General features: G+C 44.4%; 1 protein-coding gene across 2 annotated transcripts in view; it reads left to right on the forward strand.

Moving 5' to 3' along the window:
• Positions 1–20,662, forward strand: part of LOC145352713 (1-phosphatidylinositol 4,5-bisphosphate phosphodiesterase beta-2-like) — a 118,430-nt gene that overhangs the window by 14,504 nt on the left and 83,264 nt on the right. For both annotated transcript variants that reach the window (XM_080202961.1, XM_080202962.1), the window contains exons 4-7: positions 12,320–12,460; positions 13,689–13,768; positions 19,655–19,708; positions 19,918–19,993. In XM_080202961.1, coding sequence (XP_080059087.1) covers positions 12,320–12,460; positions 13,689–13,768; positions 19,655–19,708; positions 19,918–19,993 — 351 coding nt within the window. The remainder of the gene's footprint in view (positions 1–12,319; positions 12,461–13,688; positions 13,769–19,654; positions 19,709–19,917; positions 19,994–20,662) is intronic.

The following is a 20,662-nucleotide window of genomic DNA, read 5'->3' on the forward strand; positions in this document are numbered from 1 at the left end:
GCACAGTGGGGAGCGGCACAGTAGTGCAGTGGTTAGCACTGCTGCCTCACAGCTCCAGGGTCCTGGGTTTGATTCCTGGCTCGGGTCACTGTCTGTGTGGAGTTTGCACATTCTCCTCGTGTCTGCGTGGGTTTCCTCCGGTTTCCTCCCACAGTCCAAAGATGTGCGGGTTAGGTTGATTGGCCATGCTAAGAAATTGCCCCTTTTTGTCCAGGGATGCGTAGGTTCGAGGGATTAGTGGGTATAATATGTAGGGATATGGGGGTAGGGCCTGGGTGGGATTGTGTTTGGTGCAGACTCGATGGGCCGAAGGGCCTCTTTCTGCACTGTAGGGTTCTATGATGATTCTATGATGATTTGAGTAGGTGGTTTGCTATGAGGATTGCTGAATAAGCTTACTACTGGTCTATGATTGGTTATAACTTTAAAGTCACTTCTATACAAATAGAGATAAAAATGTAAAATATCCCATGTAAGAGCACTTGTCTCTCTGTTTGTGAATAACATTGCTCTGCAAGAGTTGTAACCAACTTGTCATCACAATGATTCATGGGTTCCCTGCGTGTCTTTTAGCAAGAACTGCACTTAAACCATTCAGGCTTGCATTCACCATTAGTTGGATGGCTTTCTCAGGATTGAATAGAACATAGAACATAGAACATAGAACATTACAGCGCAGAACAGGCCCTTCGGCCCACGATGTTGCGCCGACCAGTTAAAAAACAATGACCCACTAACCTAAACCAATCCCTTTTCGTCCATAAACCTATCCACGGATCTCTTAAACGCCCCCAAACTAGGCGCATTTACAACCGCAGCAGGCAGGGCATGCACACAGTACTCCAAGTGCGGCCGCACCAGAGTTGTGTACAGTTGCAACATGACGCTGCGACTCCTAAATTCAATCCCCCTACCAATAAACGCCAAGACACCGTATGCCTTCTTAACAACCCTATCTACTTGATTCCCAACTTCATATATATATATATTTATATATATTTATATATATAGGAACTTATCAATTCGCTTACAATTGTTGCTTGATCTGGTGTACAGCCTGGTTGCATAATTAGTCCACTCCTACTTGGGAGTCTCTTATATCAGACAGATCGCATAGAATTGTTAGGAATGAAGCAACCGCAGTATATGATGAGCCTGGCAGACTCTGAACTTACTGCATCTTTGTAGGATTTGCAGCATTTGCAAAAGCTTCAACATTCCATGTCATCCTCAATGTTTAACGTGCTTTCAATTGAAGACTGAATAATGTGCAGAAATACCTCAGCTGTTGAATTAACTCTGAAGTTGAGATTCTTGTATCAAAAGGTGAGTGCTTAATATTGTAAGAAACCTCGATTCTTTTGCAAGCTCAGTTTGATGTTACCCTGCATTGAGATTAAGCACTGACACATGATGCCTTCCTGAAGACATCTACGCGATCTATATCTCTCTATTCCCTGCCTATTCAATGTTTAACACCATACACCTTCTCTGTGACATCAATGATTTGTTGTTCTCAAATGTGTTCCTTGTTGCATGATTTGGTTTGGTGACTACATATCAACACAGATTCTAAACTGGCTCTCGGGTTTCTTGATAATTTGTACGGGTGACATCCAAGGTGTAGTAAGTCCGTTCCGTCTTTTTCAATGTCAATGTCAAGTAGATGTTGAAGTTCCTTCCCAGTCAGTTTCCTGACCTGAAATGTTTTCACCACAGTTGATGCACAACTGGGGTCACATTGGGGTCTTCATGAAACTTCATCTAACATCTTTCAGTTTGTCTATACCAGTGAAGTGTTCAGCATACAATTCAACAATGTTGTTGGTATCCTTATGAACTCTGTACGTGCAGATCTGTTGCTGTTTGAAAACTGGTAGGTGTTTCATAGTCTCTGTAAAATACATAATTTGTTCTGGTTTCTTTGAACAAGATTAGCATTTCAAAAATCCCAAGACTTCTCAATGCTTTGTCACTGATGAAAGGAAAAGTTTTCATAATCACTGGTTTGCAGAGAATGAGATGAAGCTGAAGTTTCTTGAATGTTTTGTCCCTAGTGACATCGTCAGATGCTTCTGTATCTATCAGGATAGTTACATCTGAGCAGCCAATGGCCATTGTCACAAGTGGCTGGTTGCTGTGTTTGAGGGAGAGCCCAAAAGTATATTCAGGGTCATCTGCCTTTACATTGGCTACATTCTCACACCATATTGCTGTGGAATGGATACGTAGCACCTTTTGCTGCTATTGCTCTTAGCAATTGCTTTTACTGATGAATAAGGAATGGGAGCAAACTGGTTAGGTTTTCCATAGGTTTGCACTGTTTGCCAGCAGCAGGATACTCAGTCCAGTGTTGGGAAGCACTCTCACACTGGAAACAATACTTTGCAACTCCATTTCTCTGATGGGTGTTGTTGCTTTGCATGTGGTTTCCTGGCACATAAACGATGGGTAATGTTCACTGCAGTTGAAGGTGGAGTGTTGTAGTTGGTTTTGGCAGCCTCAACCTCAGTAGCTCTGGACTCTGAATGCAATAGTGATCTTGTGAACTCAAATAGCTCTGAAAGCTTTCTGTTTTTCACTGGTTCTTTTTGGCATAGGACAACCTTAGATTAATAACAGAAGATGCTGGATAAACTCAGCTGGTAGCATCTGTGGAGAGAAACAGAGTTAACATTTTAAGTCTAAATCAGTGGTTTTCAAATTTTTGTTCCAGTGACCCACTGACCAGGCAAGTCGCAGCACTGCTGCTACAGTTGCAATCTAAACAGGATTCACTATAACATTTAAAAATACACCTTATCTTTTCCTTTTGCAAATTGCACATAATTTGAATTGTATCAGGCAGTACTAAGTTTTTCCCCTTCATCTGGCTATGTCATTGTCTGAGTCGAGAGATCCTTGCTGTCATACCGCCTTCTGCAAAATGAATGCTATAAACGGAACATCCAGTTTTTGTTTTGAACAGGGTCACAGAACATCTTGTGATATTTTGGAAAGGACCACAGAACATTCTGCTTTTTTTAAACGGGATAGCCAGAGACCCATTTTCAACATCCCTGCTTTAAAAACCCCTGGTCTAAATGACCCTTCCTGGTAACTCTAAGATAAAAACAACGGTTTTTGTCCACACGTGCTGCCAGACCTGCTGAGTTGTCCAGCATTTTCTGCTTTTATTTCAGATTTTCAGCATCTCCAATATTTTGCTTTTATCTGCTTTTACAGCCTTAGATTATTGATGCTTTGATTTCCCATTTCAGACGTTCGACTTCACCAAGGTCACATTTGTTTTCCAGTTGTCTCAAACCCGTGCAATGTTGTCTTGTTTGCTTCTTGATTACTGCATCAGAAGACAATTGTTTTGTATGTTCTATTTCTTTTGGATGTGAAATAGGTTGTTGTTGCATTTGTAACTGAGTTGTCATCGTAAATGTCTCAAAAATATCCTCCAATTCTTCCTTGCCATGGTGGAGGAGTAAGGTCTTATTTCTTTCATGTGATTGTAAAATGTGCTATCGCATCTTCAAAATTTTGCAACCACTTTTACTACCAAAGGCTTCCAGATAAAGCTCCAAATGCTCATCAAAAGGTGGTAGATTTGACTTCAACAATGCCATATTCATCAGCAATACCATGATGAAATTTGTCTTTAAAAGTATTCTTGCTAGATCAGACCTTGTATGCACTTAAAACAACCACAGTGTGTCTTGAATTCTGCATCTTAAAATACTGTCTTCTCTGCAGAAAGCAGGCAAACCCCATCAAAAAAGGAGGAAGAAACATTTCATATTTTGCCTTATCCTTATCGCCAGTGTGAAGTTCTTGAGACAGAAACAGCCAGAATTAAAACAGCACAGTCAAATAAATGGTTTCCTTTTTATTTCGTTTGTTGCAGATTCTTGGTACCGGTATGCATTGTAGTTTCAAGTAAACCAAACATACATGGCAGTTTTCTACATTTTATAGATAAAGCCATACTGCAGATTTTCTGCCCCTTACCCCACCGCCCCCCCCACACCCAAGGCATGTTTTCTGATGGTAAAGGCAGCTCACCATTGGCTGCTGGTGGGATCTTCCAGTACCGCTGATGTCTATGCTGTTTTGCATGCCTTTGCCCATCTCTGGCTCCAAGAAACCTTCAGGGGAACAGGGGCAGTCATCTTTAGTGGGATCACATGATCCCACCCATAGACTATAAGAACAAAGAGATTATAGTGAACCATTATGGAACACTGGTTAAACCTCAACTAGTCTTGTGTCTGATTCTGGTCATCGAATTTTAGCATGTCAAGACCTTAGAGAGGGTGTAGAGGAGATTTACTGGGATATGATGTGGCATTTGTGTGGAGATACTGGAGAACCATGGTTTTGATAGAGCAAATAAGGAAGAATGGCAGGAGTGTCAGTTCCCAGAGGATACTGATTTAAGGTGATTGACAGAAAAACCAGAGGTGACAAGAGGAAGAAATTCAGTGCACAGCAAGCTGTGCTCTGAAATGCTCTAACTGAAAGGATGGTGGAAAGAGACTCAATAATGACTTTCAAAACTACTTGAAGGGGAGCATTTTCTGGAACTATGGGGAATGATCATAGCACTGAGGTGAATTGGAGGGATCTCCTAAAGGGCTGGCACACACATGATGAGCCAAATGTTTGAAGATTCTATTAAATTATCCCTGTTCATGGAGGCAGTACTGTGCCTTGCGCGTGGCATCCAAGGTCCTTTGATCTGTCAAACAGAAGTACCAAGATTGGTTTGACGTGAATGACCAAGATACATCCAGATGACTAGATGATGCGCACAAAGCTCACAGACACTACTTATTTAGCAAAAAATAACCAGCAGGAAAAGCCAGTTACCTTCAGGCCAAACACCGTCTGCAGAGCAACCTAAGAGAAATGAAGAATTGATGGTGGGAGAATAAGGCAGCAGGGCTTCAGGTAGCTGCCTATAGCATGACCTGAAAGCTCGCCACGCAAGTTTCTGATCCGTCTGTGGCCACAAAACCAGTGCGATGACACCCATCCCCTCAGCAGAGGGCAATCAGCACCTAATGAACGGACATGAGGATCTCTATCATTGGGAACAGCACTTTAATAATCTCCGGAACGAAGAATTCAAAGTGTGTGATGATGCCATTGGATCACTTGCATAGCACAACTTGAGCCAAAGTCACCCAATCCGAAGATCAGAGGCTGAATGCCCGTGACCACTGAAGTGTTCGCCAACAGGAAGGGAACAGTCTTGCCTGGTGATTGTCGAGCGGTGTTTATTCATCCATTGAATGGTCATGGGCATTCAGCCTCTGATCTTCAGGTAAACGTTCTCCAAGGCGGCCTTCACGACATACGACAGCGCAGGGTCGCTGAGCAGAAACTGATAGCCAAGTTCCGCACACATGAGGACGACCTCAACCGGGATCTTGGGTTCATGTCACACTATCTGTAACCCCCATGACTTGCCTGGGCTTGCAACATCTCACTTACTGTCCTGTCTGGAGACAATACACATCTCTTTAACCTCTGCCTAATGTTTTCTCCACTCACATTGTCTGCACCTTTAAGAATTGATTAGCTGTAAAGACTCGCATTCTAATCAGTATTCTGTAAACTGTGTGTGCCTTTATACACTCTGTTTGTGACCAGAACTCCCACTCACCTGACGAAGAGGCAAACCCCGAAAGCTAGTAGGTTTACTATCAAATAAACTTGTTGGATTTAACCTGGTGTTGTGAGACTTCTTACTGTGCTTACCCCAGTCCAACTCCAACACCTCCACATTGTGAGTGTAAGTCTCCAGGTGCTGGTGGCATTCCACCTCAAGTACAGAGGAACTCGCATTGTTGGAAAACTGCTTGAAGTTTCTTCTGTTTATTCTAAAACCAGGGTATTGTGCCCAAGATTACAAGGATGCTTTCATAACTCATCTGCTCAAACAGAAGGGAAGCCTAAGAATACATCTTTGCGGTGTGGGAGGAAACTGGAGTACCCGGAGAAAACCCACGCAAGCACGGGGAGAATGCGCAAACTCCCACAGATACTGGCCTAAATCCATGTACCTGCACAGCAAACAGTGATAGTCACTGAGCTGTCGTGTTGCCCATCAGCTGGTCCAGTTTAAGCGTACACTAACGACATGAAGCACTAGGCTACTCTCGAAACATCCAAGAGCAGCCCTCGCACAACCCACCGCGTGTACGTCCCTTGTTAGACAACAAGGCGGACCGAAGAACCTGTAGATTAAAAGGGAAAAACATCAATAACATGCACATGTTATGCAAACATTCAAGGGAATCCCCAGAAGGTCAAAAGTAAAACAAGTGAGCCAGAAAATATGTTGGAAGGTCCATAGGAATAAATTGATTCCCAGGAACGTCCCAAGGCTCTTGATCCTTATTTAAACCAGTCTCCTATATCTCTCCATTAGCTATTCTCATTGCCTGCTGTACCTGCATACCAACCTTCAGCGACTGTCCCACCATGACACACAGATCACGTTGCATTTCCTCTTTTCCTAAACTGCCATTCCGATAATAATCTTCCTTCCTGTTTTTGCCATCAAAGTGGATAACCTCACATTTATTCACATTATAATGCATTTGCTGCGTCTTCGTCCACTCAGTCAGCCTGTCCGAGTCACCTTGCAGCCTCTTAGCATCCTCCTCATAACACACACTGCCACCCAACTTCGTGCGTCTGCAAATTTGGAGATACTGCACTCAATTCCTTCATCCAACTTATTAATGTACATTGTGAATAGCTGGAGTTCCAGCACTGAACCTTGTGGTCACCGCCTACCACTCTGAAAAGGACCCGTTTATTCCCCCCTCTTTGCTTCCTGTCTGCCAACCAATTCTCTCCCCACATCAATACATTACTGCCAATACCATGCACTTTAATTCTGCTCACTAATCTCTTGTGTGGGTCCTTATCGAAAGCCTTTTGGAAGTCCAGATGCGCAACACCCATTGGTTCACCCTTGTTCATTCTACTGGTCACATCCTTAAAAAATTCCAAAAGATTTGTCAAGCACAATTTTCCTTTAGTGAATCCATGTTGATTTGGACTGATCCTGTTACTGCTTTCCAAATGCTCATTTATTACATACTTAGTAATTGACTCCAGCTTTTCCCCATCACTGATGTCAGGCTAAGCAGTCTATAATTCTCTCTCCCTTCTTTTTTTAAAAAATGGGGTTACATGAGCTACCCTCCAATCCATTGGAATTCTTCCAGAGTCTATAGAATGGTGGAAAATTATCACCAATGTGTCCAAAGGCAGTGTTCTACAGTCAGCTGTGCACAAGAGCCCATACAACAGGATGCCCCATTCATTATCCTGAAAGCCAAGCTTAGAGCTTCTAAGTTGGATCCTGTGACATGAGGAAAGAACAACTTTGGAGAGATCCAAATGAAGAAGCCTTTGTCATCAAGCAATCTCAACATTTGAGGAAAATGTACTCAGGTCCCCACAGACCAAGCGAGCACAATGCAAAGTCAGTGCCTTCACTCACTCGTCCAACAGTAACTTCATATGTAATATTTGCAATCACATTGGCAAATCAAGGTTTGGTTTAACACCACACAGAAGATGACCATTAACCGATAAGATAAACAACTGGTCCCCTTGCTGAATGTTCATCCATCAAAGTGATGGGAGAACCCATCCCAAGGGCTGACCCTTGAAGATGAGGGCACCCAACATCTGTATGGCTCACTATGCTGCTTCCGAATCTAAATTTGCATTGTTGTCTTTATCAGTAGTAGAATTGTAACAGGAAAGCAGAAGTGAGTGGATTTCCTAGTTTGCAATGCCGTGATTCACCTTCACCTAAACAATCAAATTAGGCTGGTAACAGGAGCTCTGTGTGTACAGCTGGAGCTCTTAGGTAAATGAGCTGTTCATGACCTCCTGATTCATCTCCAAGCATCTGACTTTGGGTGACAAGATTGTGATGCAGTGTTCAAACACCAGTGGGGCTGTTTGTAAATAACAGCCTCACCTACCCTATGGACCCTCACCCACAACAACTGGTCCTCAAGCATCTTGTCTGGCTCTCATTCACCCTGCCTGTTACAATCTTCTAGTTGACATGAGAGTATCAATCATGTGACAAAGGTTCTTTATTAAGACCAAAAGCCCATAAGAAATATGAACAGGAATATGCCATTCAACCCTTTGATACTGCTCTGCCATTTAATAAGATCATGATTGATCTAACATTCACATAGAACATAAGAACATAAGAAATAGGAGCAGGAGTAGGCCATCTAGCCCTTCGAGCCTGCCCCGCCATTCAATAAGATCATGGCTGATCTGTCGCTGCTCAGTTCCACTTTCCCGCCCTCTCCCCATAACCCTTAATCCCCTCTCTCATCAAAAACCCATCAACCCGCGTCTTAAAAATATTTAGTGAGGCAGCCTCCACCACTTCAACGGGCAGAGAATTCCAGAGATTCACCACCCTTTGAGTGAAGAAGTTCCTCCTCAACTCCGTTCTAAACCGCCCCCCCTTTATCTTAAGGCTGTGCCCCCTAGTCCTACTGTCTTTTTTGAGCGGGAAGAGTCTCTCCACCTCTATCCTATCCATCCCATTCATCATCTTATACGTCTCAATGAGATCTCCCCTCATTCTTCTAAACTCTAACGAGTACAAGCCTAGTTTATTCAGCCTCTCCTCATAGCTCAAGCCCCTCAACTCCGGTATCAGCCTAGTAAAACTCCTCTGCACTCCCTCCAAGGCCAAAATATCTTTGCGCAGGTGCGGCGCCCAAAACTGCACACAGTACTCCAGCTGCGGCCTCACCAATGCCCTATACAGCTGCAGCAAAACCTCCCTACTTTTATATTCAATCCCCCTCGCTATGAAGGCCAGCATCCCATTCGCCTTCCTGACCACATGCTGCACCTGCAAGCTGGGTTTTTGCGACTCATGCACAAGGACCCCGAGGTCCCTCTGCACCGTCGCCTGCTGCAGTTTTTCGCCACGTAAGTAATAGTCCTTCCTACCATTATTCCTACCAAAGTGGACCACCTCACACCTGCCAACATTAAATTCCATTTGCCATTTCCTGGCCCATTCGCCCAGCCTATCTAGATCCTTCTGCAGACTCTCCACACCCTCCGCACAATTTGCCGTTCCTCCAATCTTGGTGTCATCAGCAAATTTCGACACCCTACACTCGGTTCCCTCCTCCAGATCATCTATATAAATGGTAAAAAGCTGAGGCCCCAGCACCGACCTCTGGGGCACTCCACTAGTCACCATCCGCCAATCCGAATAGCACCCGTTGACCCCCACTCTCTGCCTCCTATTTGACAACCAATCCTCTATCCACGCTAACACCCTACCCCCAACTCCATGTCCCTCGACCTTCTGCAATAACCTCTTGTGAGGTACTTTGTCAAACGCCTTCTGAAAATCCAGAAAGACCACATCCACCGGCTCTCCTCTATCCACCGCCCTAGACACATCCTCATAGAACTCCAGTAAATTTGTCAGACACGACTTCCCTTTAATGAAACCATGCTGCGTCTGCTCTATCAAGCAATTCCCTTCAAGATGCCTCGCAATTTCCTCCTTAATGACGGATTCTAACATTTTACCTACCACAGACGTTAAACTAACCGGCCTATAATTCCCCGCCTTTTGCCTGGCACCCTTCTTAAACAACGGCGTAACATTAGCCGTTTTCCAATCCTCCGGCACTTCCCCGGAATCCAGCGACGTCTGGAAAATAACCACCAAGGCATCCACTATCACCTCTGCCATTTCTTTCAGAACCCTCGGATGCATTCCATCCGGTCCTGGGGACTTGTCCACAATCAGCCCCTCCAGTCTGTCGAGCACCGCCTCTCTAGTAACAGTAATGTCATTAAGACCCTCCAGTCCTACCACCTTTCCATCACTAACACCCGGCAAATTAGTCCATTTTCCTACCTTCTTTCTGTAATCTTTAATTCCCCAACTGATTAAAAACCTATCGATCAAACTCCTGAAAATGTTCAAGGACTCAGCCTCCACAGTTTCCAGGGTAAAGAATTCTAAAGATTCACCATCCTTTGAGAGAACAAAGTGTTCCTTAAATCCATTTTAGATGAGCACCTTGTTATTCTGTGATTATGCCCTCTGATCCTACATTCTCCCATGAGTGTAAACATCCTCCCATACATCTACCCTGTCATTTACCTTATCTAACCTTCTAAGAATCTTATATATTTCGAAGACTATGTTATTAACTCGGAAACTATGTACACATGTGTGACATCTGCCACTGCTGCTTTTAGCCTGAGTTCAGAGTCATGGGATGACTACATCACATCCTATCTCAGACGTAGTGATTAAGTTTAACATAGGCTTTCTTAAAGGTAATCATTACATATCCCACTTTATTCTAAATTAGAAGGTTACCCTGAGAGAATCAATCTATTTACACAAAAGCAAAGTAAATAACAAAATTGTGTCTGAATATACATTATACCAAACAATAGATTTAAAATTCTTTGAAAGGTAACACTGGTTTGCTTATCCATCCAGACTCAGTTACACTGATCTTGATTGGGAACTGTTGTATGTGGTCCGAATGCTAGTTAGAGGCGGTCTATTGGTGATGCATCTTAGACCTACTTGCAAAAGGATTACCAGGTGTTTCTGATTGTGGCAATGTTCTGATTTGGCAACTATCTATGGTGCAGAAGGAGGCCATTCAGCCCATTGAGTCTGCACTGATTCACTGATAAAGCATCTTACCTCGGTCCGTAACCTTACATAATTACCCTGCCAATTCCCCAAAGCTATAGTGCTTGTGACACTAGGGACAATTTAGCACAGCCCAATCCATCTAACCTGCACATCTTCGAAGTATGGGAGGAAACTGGAGAACACAGAGGAAACCTACGCAGATACGGATAGAATGTATAAACTCCACACAGACACTCTTTCGAGGCCAGAATTGAGCCTGGGTCCCTGACGCTGTGAAGCAGCAGTGTTGACCACTATGCCATCATCTTGTTGCATGGTCATGTCATTTGGCATCTGGAATTGATACAATTTTGGTTCAGAGCATACGCTGACAATTTCTGCTGGATTCTGCATGCTATCAGTGAGTGTTGTACTCGAACACTTTGTCCAATATTCAGATTGGGTAATTCCCTACCTGCATGCCAGTCATGGCCTACTCCTGCTCCTATTTCTTATGTTCTTATGGGCATCTTTCATCTTCCCGTTTTTCAATTTGTTCATCTTATACTTCTGGGAAACTAATGGGGAAGAGTGTCCACACTTGTCTGCCGAATAGTATTTCCATGCCGCTCCAAGTCCTTTTTGGGATGCATCAGCCTCAAGTGCAGTCCCCTCAATTGGGTCAGAAAACGGAAGAGTTGACAGTTCTTCAGTTAATGAATTTTTAAGGTGACCTTCTTGTCAAACAAAAAGGTACTTCTTTCTTCAAAGATTCATGAGGAAGTGAGACTTTCTGGGCAAAGCAGGGTATATAACGTGTGAGGAAATGAAGCAAAGTGAGGCAGAGTTGCAGACGATTTTTGTCTTGCGAGGTGGGCATTGCACTGATGTACTCTTACTTATTGGGATCAGGATGAATGCTTGTGTCGGGAAGGACGGATCTGAAAAAGCTGATCTGTGTAATGCTAATGTGAAGGGTTGAGGTTTTTGTACCTTTCAGTCAAATCTTAAAAACACATTGGGGTGTATTTTCCCATTCCGCCTGCCATGGGAATTGTAGCAGGCAAGGAGCGGACTATGGAAAGGTCCATTGAACTCGGGCAGGATTTTTTGGTTTCAGGATGGGCAGGGCCAGATAATCCCAACCATTGTTACATTTATCTATTAGGCTTAAATGTACCAATCATTACAACAAAGACCAGTCAACAATGTTGAGGGTTCTTTATTAGAAGATAAGAATATATACGTACAGTGATAACTAGGAGACTATCTGTACATCTCTGACCTCTGGCACTGCTGCTTGTAGATTAAATTCAGAGTCATGGGACCACCAGTATACATTCCCTCTCGGTGGTAGCGATTGGTAGCAGCTTAAGCTATGTCCTCTTAAAGGTACATGTACATCATATCACAGCACTGCCTAGCATTGAAACAATTCGACTCTCACCTGACACTCACCCACTTCACTTGGCCCTGCTTGTTCCTCACCTCCACCTCCACCCCATCCAATACTCACTGGGTTTCTGCCCCATCCTCGCCCAGGCCCTGGGTGGCTCATGAAGGGGAATTCATTACAGATTGTGAGTAGGGTATTGTGTATTCTTTTTTGTTCATTCTGTTATCCTGTTTTCTTAACAGAATTCCAAAATTCGGGAGATTTTTAATGTTGAAAACCCGGAGTCTAATTTCTATACCAAGTGTCTCACTGTGGTGTCAGGGTCCGATTTTGTTAACCTGACTTTCGACAACTTTGTTGCTTTCAAAGAAAATGTGGTCAAGGTAAGTGGGTCGTGTTAACTCAACACTCTGCAGCTAAGTTGACAGAGAGAATACTGGAAGTATGCAGACACTGGATCTCCTTAGATGCATTATAATCACAGCAAACCCTGTACCTTTCATCATCAACACAGCTTCTAAAGCCACGTGAATCAGAGAAGGCAGGCCAATACTCAGCTTAATGTTTCATTCAAAAGATGACACCACAGATAGTACACCACTCCCTGACTACAGCCCCTCCAAAAGTGCAGCACTTTCTCACTGCTGCTCCTCCAACACTGCTGCACTTCCTCAGTGCTGCTCCTCTGACGATGCTGCACTCCCTCAATATTGCTCCTCCAACAGTGCTGCACTCCCTCAGTGCAACAATAATGTCGCATTTGCTCAGTGCTATCACACCGACAGTGCTGCACTCCTCAGTGCTAATCCTCCGGCAGTGTTGCATTCCCTCAGTGCTGCCCCTCTGACAGTGCCGCACTCCCTCAGTGCTAATCCTCTGACAGTGCCGTACTCCCTTGGTGCTAATCCTCCAAAAGTGCTGCATATCCTCAGTGCTGCCCCTTCTACAGTGCTGCTCTTCTGACAGTGCTGCACTTCCTCAGTGCTGCCGCTTTAATAGTATTGCAATCTGTCAATGCTAATCCTCCAACAATGCTGCACTCCCCTCAGTATTACTGGGTGGGAGTTTATTTGGGTGTGGTGGGTTAGGAGGGTGCAGTGTTTGCGATTGGGAAGGCTCAGGTGGATGATCACCAATACAACTATTGCTTTAAGCATGGGAGGGAGTGTGAGTTGGAGGTGTGAGGGGACTGAGTGTGAGTTGGAGGTGTGAGAAGAGAGTGAGTATGAGTTGGAGGTGGGGGGAGGGAATGTGAGTTGTATGTGTGAGGGAGAGATTGTGTGAGTTGGAGGCATGAGGGTAGGGAGTGAGTGTGGGTAGGAGGGAATGAGTGTGAGTTGGAGGTGTGAGGGGAGTGAATGTGAGTCAGAGGTGTGAGGGGAGGGAGAGTGGGTTGGAGGTGCGAGGGACAGAGTGAGCATGAGTTGGATTTGTGAGTGAGTTCAAGGTATGAGGGGAGGGTGTGTGCGTTGGATCATTGATTTTTCCCTCTGAATCTTGTGAGTTGCTTTGCTTCCTATGATATGCCAGTGGAATATGTACAGGTAATGCCACAAGAGGCTCATGTTCTCCAAAGCTTCATTTGCATCTTTCATTTGTTTTCTTGTTCAGGGCTGGGCAGACGAAATCCTGAAAATCACAACCCATACATTAAGCCAGGATCCTCCTCGATCTGTCAGCATCAGTAAAATGTAAGTGATCCCCAAAACTATGTGCAGAGATTGTATTCTGTCTATAAATCATCAACGTGCTAACAGCGATTCTGTAAGATATTGCACCCCTCACAACAGACGTGTCTGAGGGAGTGTGGTTAAATATGAATGTGCTACATGTATGAGCTTATGTGAGAGTATGTAAATTTGAGGGTGCATTTTCAGCATGGGGGTATATTTATCATACTTGTGCACCCGCAACTGATTTGAAAAGTTGGCACAAACCAACTTTAAAAAAGACTGCCCCACAGTAATATAATGCTGCCGGTAACCTTAAGAAGCAGAAAGTGGACTCTTGTCCCTCAGTTGTGCACTGCTGGGACTGCAAGCAGTTGTATGAAGAAGTCAATATGGATACAGGATTTAGGTAAGTCTTTTATTATTGGGTAATGGGGGGATTGGGCACCCTAGTATGGGTATGATGGGAATGCATGTTTTGGAGGCCAGGGTAGAGGCACAAAGAGTGGGTAAACTTCAGGGGAAGGGCTGCACATGATGTGCACATGGCATCCCCCAAAGCAGGTACCCACCCTGCCTTCCTGCTTTTTCACCTGAGTTGGTATCTTTTGGTCAGTTGCCTTGGTAATAAGTTCAATTGCCTGTTAATGTGGTGGCACAGTGCTCAGCCCTGCTGCCTCACAGTACCAGGGACCCGGGTTCGATTCCCGGCTTGGTCGCTGTCTGTGTAGAGTTTGTATGTTCTCCCCGTGTCTGCATGGGCTTCCTCTGGGTGCTCTGATTTCCTCCCACAGTCGAAAGATGTGCAGGTTAGGTGAATTGGCTATGCTAAATTCTCCCTCAGTGTACCCAAACAGGCACTGGACTGTGGCAACTAGGGGATTTTCACAGTAACTTCATTGCAATGAAAGCCTTCTTGCGACAAATAAGTAAACTTTACTTTCGAGTTATTTTATAAACAGGATACGTGCTGTTGATTTCAGCACCTGACTGACCTCTGTTAATATTGGAGATGTTGATGTTTGATTCGCAACCCAATGTCAGCATCCCAGATTTTACATGTGTAAGGTTCTATGCACACGTGTAAAGTCCAGTGGAACGGCTATAAGTGAGACCCAGCAAAAAAGACATGCAGAAAGTATAATTCTGCAAAAAACCGCTGAAAAAAAGGACAAAACAAAAGCGCACACAGGCCGCAAGTGCAATTGCTACCCGCAGAGTAAAGGACAAAGGAAAGGCAGACATGAAAGGATGAAAGGTTGACTCAGTCAAGACTTTGGAGACAAATGGTTTGTGACTGTTACCAAGATGACTGCAAAGGGAGGCTATCAGGTGAACAAGAAATGCCAAATAGATACAGAGGCATCATGCAACATAATGACCTTCACAGACCTGTGTGAAATGGCTCAACATGGAGATCTGAAATTGAAGCCCTTGAAATTAAAATGTAGGCTATATGATGGCACAGGATTCACCGAGAGGACAAGTTAGTCTTACAGCCCAATGTAATGGCAGGAAGGAAGATCTCGAGTTCCAGATTATAGATGGGACACAATAGCCACTCATCACAATTGAAGTCAGTCTAAAAGCTTGGACTAGTAACCCTGAACATACCAACAGATGTTTACAATGTGTCACAGCACACAAAATCAGCTACAGCAGAACAGATCCTAGAGGAACACAATGATATATTTAAAGGGTTGAAACATCTGCCAAGGGAATATCATTTCAAAGTATATGAAAGTGTAAAATTAGGAGAAGAGTTCCAGTTGCCCTCAGGTCAAACCTAAAGAGCAAGACAGAAGAGCTGGAAAGAGGGGAATAATAAGTGAGTAATAAAGCGACAACTCCTACAGACTGAATAAGCAGCATGGCAGCAGTGTAATAACCTGGAACTCTGAGAATATGCTTGGATTCAAAGGATCGAAATGAAGCGCTGAAGAGATCTCACTACCCTGTGCTAACTATCACAGGAATTTTTTGCACAATGTGCCAAAGCAAAGATATTGACTATCCTAGATTTGAAAGATGGTTACTGGCAAGTGAAGATGGATGAAAACAGAAGCTTTCTAATGACATTCTGACGCCATTCAACAGATACATATTGTTTGGCATTTCTACAGCTGCAGAAGAATATCAGCACAGACAGCATGAGATAAGTTGGTGATCTTTCTAGCATGGAAGACATTGTGGGTGATATACTAGTCTACTGATTTGGAGACACAATGGAAGAAACCATAGAGGACCGTGATCAGAATTTAATACCACAGCCGGAGAAACCACTTGAGATGAATCTGAAGGCTGAACAAGAACCAATTATCACTGAAGATGCCTGAAGTCAAATACATAGGTCAAGTATTGACAGCAGAAGGTCTTCATCAGAACCCTGGCAAAGTGAGTTTTTTTTATTCATTCATGGGACATGGGTGCCACTGGCTGACCAGCATTTATTGCCATCCCTAATTGCCCTTGGAGGACTGCTGAGAGTCAACCACATTGCTATGGCTCTGGTGTCACATCCTTACTAGACCAGGTAAGAATGACAGATTTCCTTCCCTAAAGGACATTAGTGAACGAGATGGGTTTTTCCAACAATTGACGATGATACCATCATCGTCAGTAGATTCTTAATTCCAGATATTTTTATTGAATTCAAATTCTACCATCTGCCATGACAGGATTTAAATCTGGGTCCCCAGAACATGAGCTGAGTTTTTGGATTAATATTCTGACGATAATACCAGTGGGTCATCACCTCCCCAGCAATGTAGTGACCAACTGGTATGAAAGCAGTGCGACAATTTGCTGGATATTGTTCAAACTACTTGCCTGATCTGTCAGCAGAGTGTGAACCATTATGCAAGCTCACTGCCAAAGGAGTGCTGTGGGGATCAGAACAAGAAATGGGGTTCATTAAAATCAAATAATGAGTGAATGTCAGTGCTGATGTACCATGATGTCAATAATGAAGTCACTTTACAGTGTGATGCCAGTGAGATGGGTCTAATGCAGCAAGGACAACCAATTTCATTTGCATCCAGGGCACTAATGTATATGGGATGACACCGTGCTCAGATCTAGAAAGATTCTGTGGACACTTCCACAAGTATCCCTGCTTGGGAGAGACAAAATAATAGTGGAGTTCAGCCACAAACTCCTTCAAAAGCTGACCAGCTGACCTCAACAGTGGGATGCCTGAAAGCAGTCAGAATAGCATTCCAGACATTGTGATAAGTGACAATGGTCCTCAGTACATGAGTGAAGAATTCAACCGATTCACAAAGGATTGGGAAATTCAGCACCGCACATTATCTCAGCACTATCCCTAGTTGAATGGAAAGGTTGAGGCAGCAGTGAATATCAACATATCATTAATTGAGCTCTTCTGGCACAGATGTATACTAGGCAATCTTTGAGTAGAGAAACACACCAATTGAAAGCATGGAAAGTAGTCCTGCCCAGAGACTGTCACATTATATGCAAATTACTTTTCCAATAACAAAAATGCTACTGAAAGCAGATATGGTAACAGATGTATGAAGATCAAGTTGAAACAATAGAAAGCCAGATTTCAATTTGACAAGACTGCCAAACCATTACCAGAGCATTGGAGAGCCAATCAGGATGTAACGCTCTCAACAGGAGTCAGCACATGCGGTAACTTGACATGTGTCGAGATATTGTCACCTCAGTCATATGCAGTGGAAGTGAGCTACCAAGTATACAGGGTAACCACAGGCATATCCAAGCAACTAGCAAAGCAACAACTAGTCAGGGAGAAAGAATCTCACCAGCTGTACTGAGCACACAACTATCATCAATCCTAGAAATCCACATGTTCCCAAGAGCTACAATGGAAGAACAAGTCACCAAGGTAACAAGGGGGCCATGGAAATGTCACTCTCCAGACAAGAAACATCACCTTGATGAACAATGTCAATGCGTTCGATTAAGATGGAAGTTTAAAGACGGTTTCTCTACCTAGCTGTGCTAAACGAGTAGCGTGGCAGGGCAGGAAATCTGAGCAAGAAGCAAAAAATCAGGCTTGCATCCAATTTCTTGCCAGCCCTGGGAAGGGCGTAAGGCTGACTTAAATATTAGAAGCTCATTTTAATGTTACTCGTGAGCCCGGGATGTAATAATCCAGGTTCATTTAGCTTTTGGACCTCACTAGTGGAGGTCCTCTCTGATAAGGGTCACAGATGGTCCCCACCAACTAGGACCACATGTGATGGTCTCGCTGGTGGGATCAGAGGCCACTGGAGCTCCCAAGTAGTCGGGGGCAGAATCGGGCAGTTCCCCATGATCCCAGGCTGGCAATGCCCATCGGGGGTAGGGCCTGAGGAGGCACGGCTGGATGGGGTGGGAACTGACAGGGTGGAGCCAGATTGGAGAGGTGGAGAGAGTTCAGTAGAAGGGAAGGGAAGGGGGGAACACTGCATTGGGGGTGGGGCCGGTATATGTGGTCACCTATCAAAGGTTGGGCCCACCGATCAGGGAGGGTTAGCGATTGGGAGTTGGGGTCAGTGATCAAGATTTGGGGCAGCTAATTGAGGGTTGAGGCTGGTGATGGTGGGGGGGGGGGGGGTGGGGGAGTGGGTGGGGGGGGGGTTGGTGATCAAGGCCAGTAATTGAGAGTTGGGGCCTCTGATCTGGGGGGAGGGGGGTGGGGTGACAGGGGCAGTGGTCAGGATTTGGAGCTGGCAATCAGGAGGCCAGCCATCGGGGAGGTGGTGGTGGGAATCAGCGGAGGATCCATAAGGGGAGGTGATGTCCATGGACAGGGGTGTTGTTTTTACCTGATCTGCCAGTATACTGTGTACATTGTTATTGGCTTCCCTGAGTGAAGCAGCTCTGCTCCTCCTCTCATTGATGTGAATCAGATTGCGGCCTCAGAAGGCCGTAAACTCACGTAACTTAACTTGCTGGAAAAACGGGTGAGAAAACACCCTTCAACATGTAGACTTTTTCTGAGAAAATTCCTCCTAATGTGTGCAATGTCTGTACAAAGATTATTAAAACAAACAGTTGTTAATGCATGAGAACAATGGGTATATAATGGGTAACTTGGGTAACTCAGTCACACAGGATTGTACATGCAAATGCGTCTTTTGGTTGCTAGAAAAAAAGAGATTTTTTTTATATATGGAATGGGGGATGTTTGGGTTTTGTAAGCACCTGACTAACTGGTTTGCCATAGTAATGTGACTCTGCCATGAGGAAAGCACAGTAGGCTGCCATTTCTAGACAGTTTAATAAAACTTCTCACAGACAGACACTGATGAAGACTGCTGTCCTTATATGTGAAACAGTGTACGCCTGTTGTAAATTCTAAAAACCGGCCTTACCCCGCTTCCTCCTCACATGTGCCTTATCACAATCTTGTTGAGGCATCAGGGATTTCAGTGTCACTGAATCAGGCAGTGACATGGTCAGTGGCATCTCACCTACCGAGAGCTGCCAGCCAGAGGCTCTTGTGTTCAGCAGTGCCACTGAGGCATGTCTGCTGCCAGGAGAACAGACATCAGAGTTCCAGGACTGTGAAACCACTCAGGCCACGGGTCAACAATGTGGGGGGAGTGGGGTTTCATAATGGGGGGGGGGGGTTGCAAAGTGAGGAGTGCAAAGGGGTCAGCAGGAAGAGCAGGAGAATGGTTCCCACCATAACCATGACCTCCCCATCCCAATGTTCCGACTCCTTACTCAGGCACTGAGTGCCTTAGATTGGGGCCCTCCCCCTGTATGTGACAAGTTGGCCATACCTGTCATACATTACACATAATGACAGATCCATCTGCAGCAATGGCGGGATGAGACCCTTAAGTGGTCATTAAATAGATACTGTTGTGGTTATTGAAAACCCCAGATAAACGAGAATGGTTTAAATTTTATCATTTTATTCCACAGGTTCACTAAGATCAAACTGTTTGTGAATGAAGAGCGACGGGTTCCAGTCAAAAAGTATGTTGAGAATTTGAAAAAAACCCATTAATTCCTGATTTATAAAAATGCAGATGTAAAATATATATAAAATAATTCCTATCTGACTGATAAATGAACATTGCTATAAATCCTGATATTTAAATAACTCATTGGCAGTAAACTGGTCTTACAATAAGTAATGTTGGAGTTAAAGATGTTCTTTCTCCTCATGATATTTGTGTCTGCAGCATTTACCAGATGTTTTCAGCTGACCGGAAGCGAGTAGAGGCAGCGCTGGTTGCCTGTCACCTCCCCAGTCTCAAGGTGAGTGTCAGTTCTACTTAAGTCCTTCACCCAAACTGCAAAAAAGTTAACCCCCTGGGATTCAACACAGCAGCCCTGAAGCAAGGAGATCCCCACAGTAATGGAAATAACAACCTCTTACACTGCAGATAACAGCATACCCGCACCCCCCCCCACCCCAAGATTACAGTTCATCCCCAACCTCCCTCCAAGATTACAGTAACTCCAGGAGTTTACAAACCCCCGGAGATTACAGTACCTTACTCCGAGAATAGTCCCGCGGGAGATTACAGATGCCTACTGCAGTGGCTCCCAACCTTGGGGAGAGGGCAGGAATGTGGAACTGAGCCACGACAGATCAGCCATGATCTTATTGAATGGTGGGGCAGGCTCGAAGGGCCAGATGGCCTACTCCTGCTCCTATTTCTTATGTTCTTATGTTCTAATTCTGGGGCACACCCACTATTTTTCAGCTGAATTGGTTGCTCATAAAAGCCCCCCAGTGTAGTAGCAAACTGACATACTCCATCGCAAACAAGGGGCACGGCATAGGGTGCACCCCAATTCAGCAATCCGCAACAGAGTGTTTCATCATTGCACGGCCATTCATTCTGTGTGCTCAGTTTAAATCAGCTTTTGGACTGAACTTCAGTTTAATTCAAAATTCAGTGCAACAATAATTCCATTTAA

The sequence above is a fragment of the Carcharhinus amblyrhynchos genome, chromosome 14 (genome assembly GCF_965287045.1).
Source record: "Carcharhinus amblyrhynchos chromosome 14, sCarAmb.v2.hapA, whole genome shotgun sequence".
In the NCBI taxonomy this organism is placed as follows: Eukaryota; Metazoa; Chordata; class Chondrichthyes; order Carcharhiniformes; family Carcharhinidae; genus Carcharhinus; species Carcharhinus amblyrhynchos.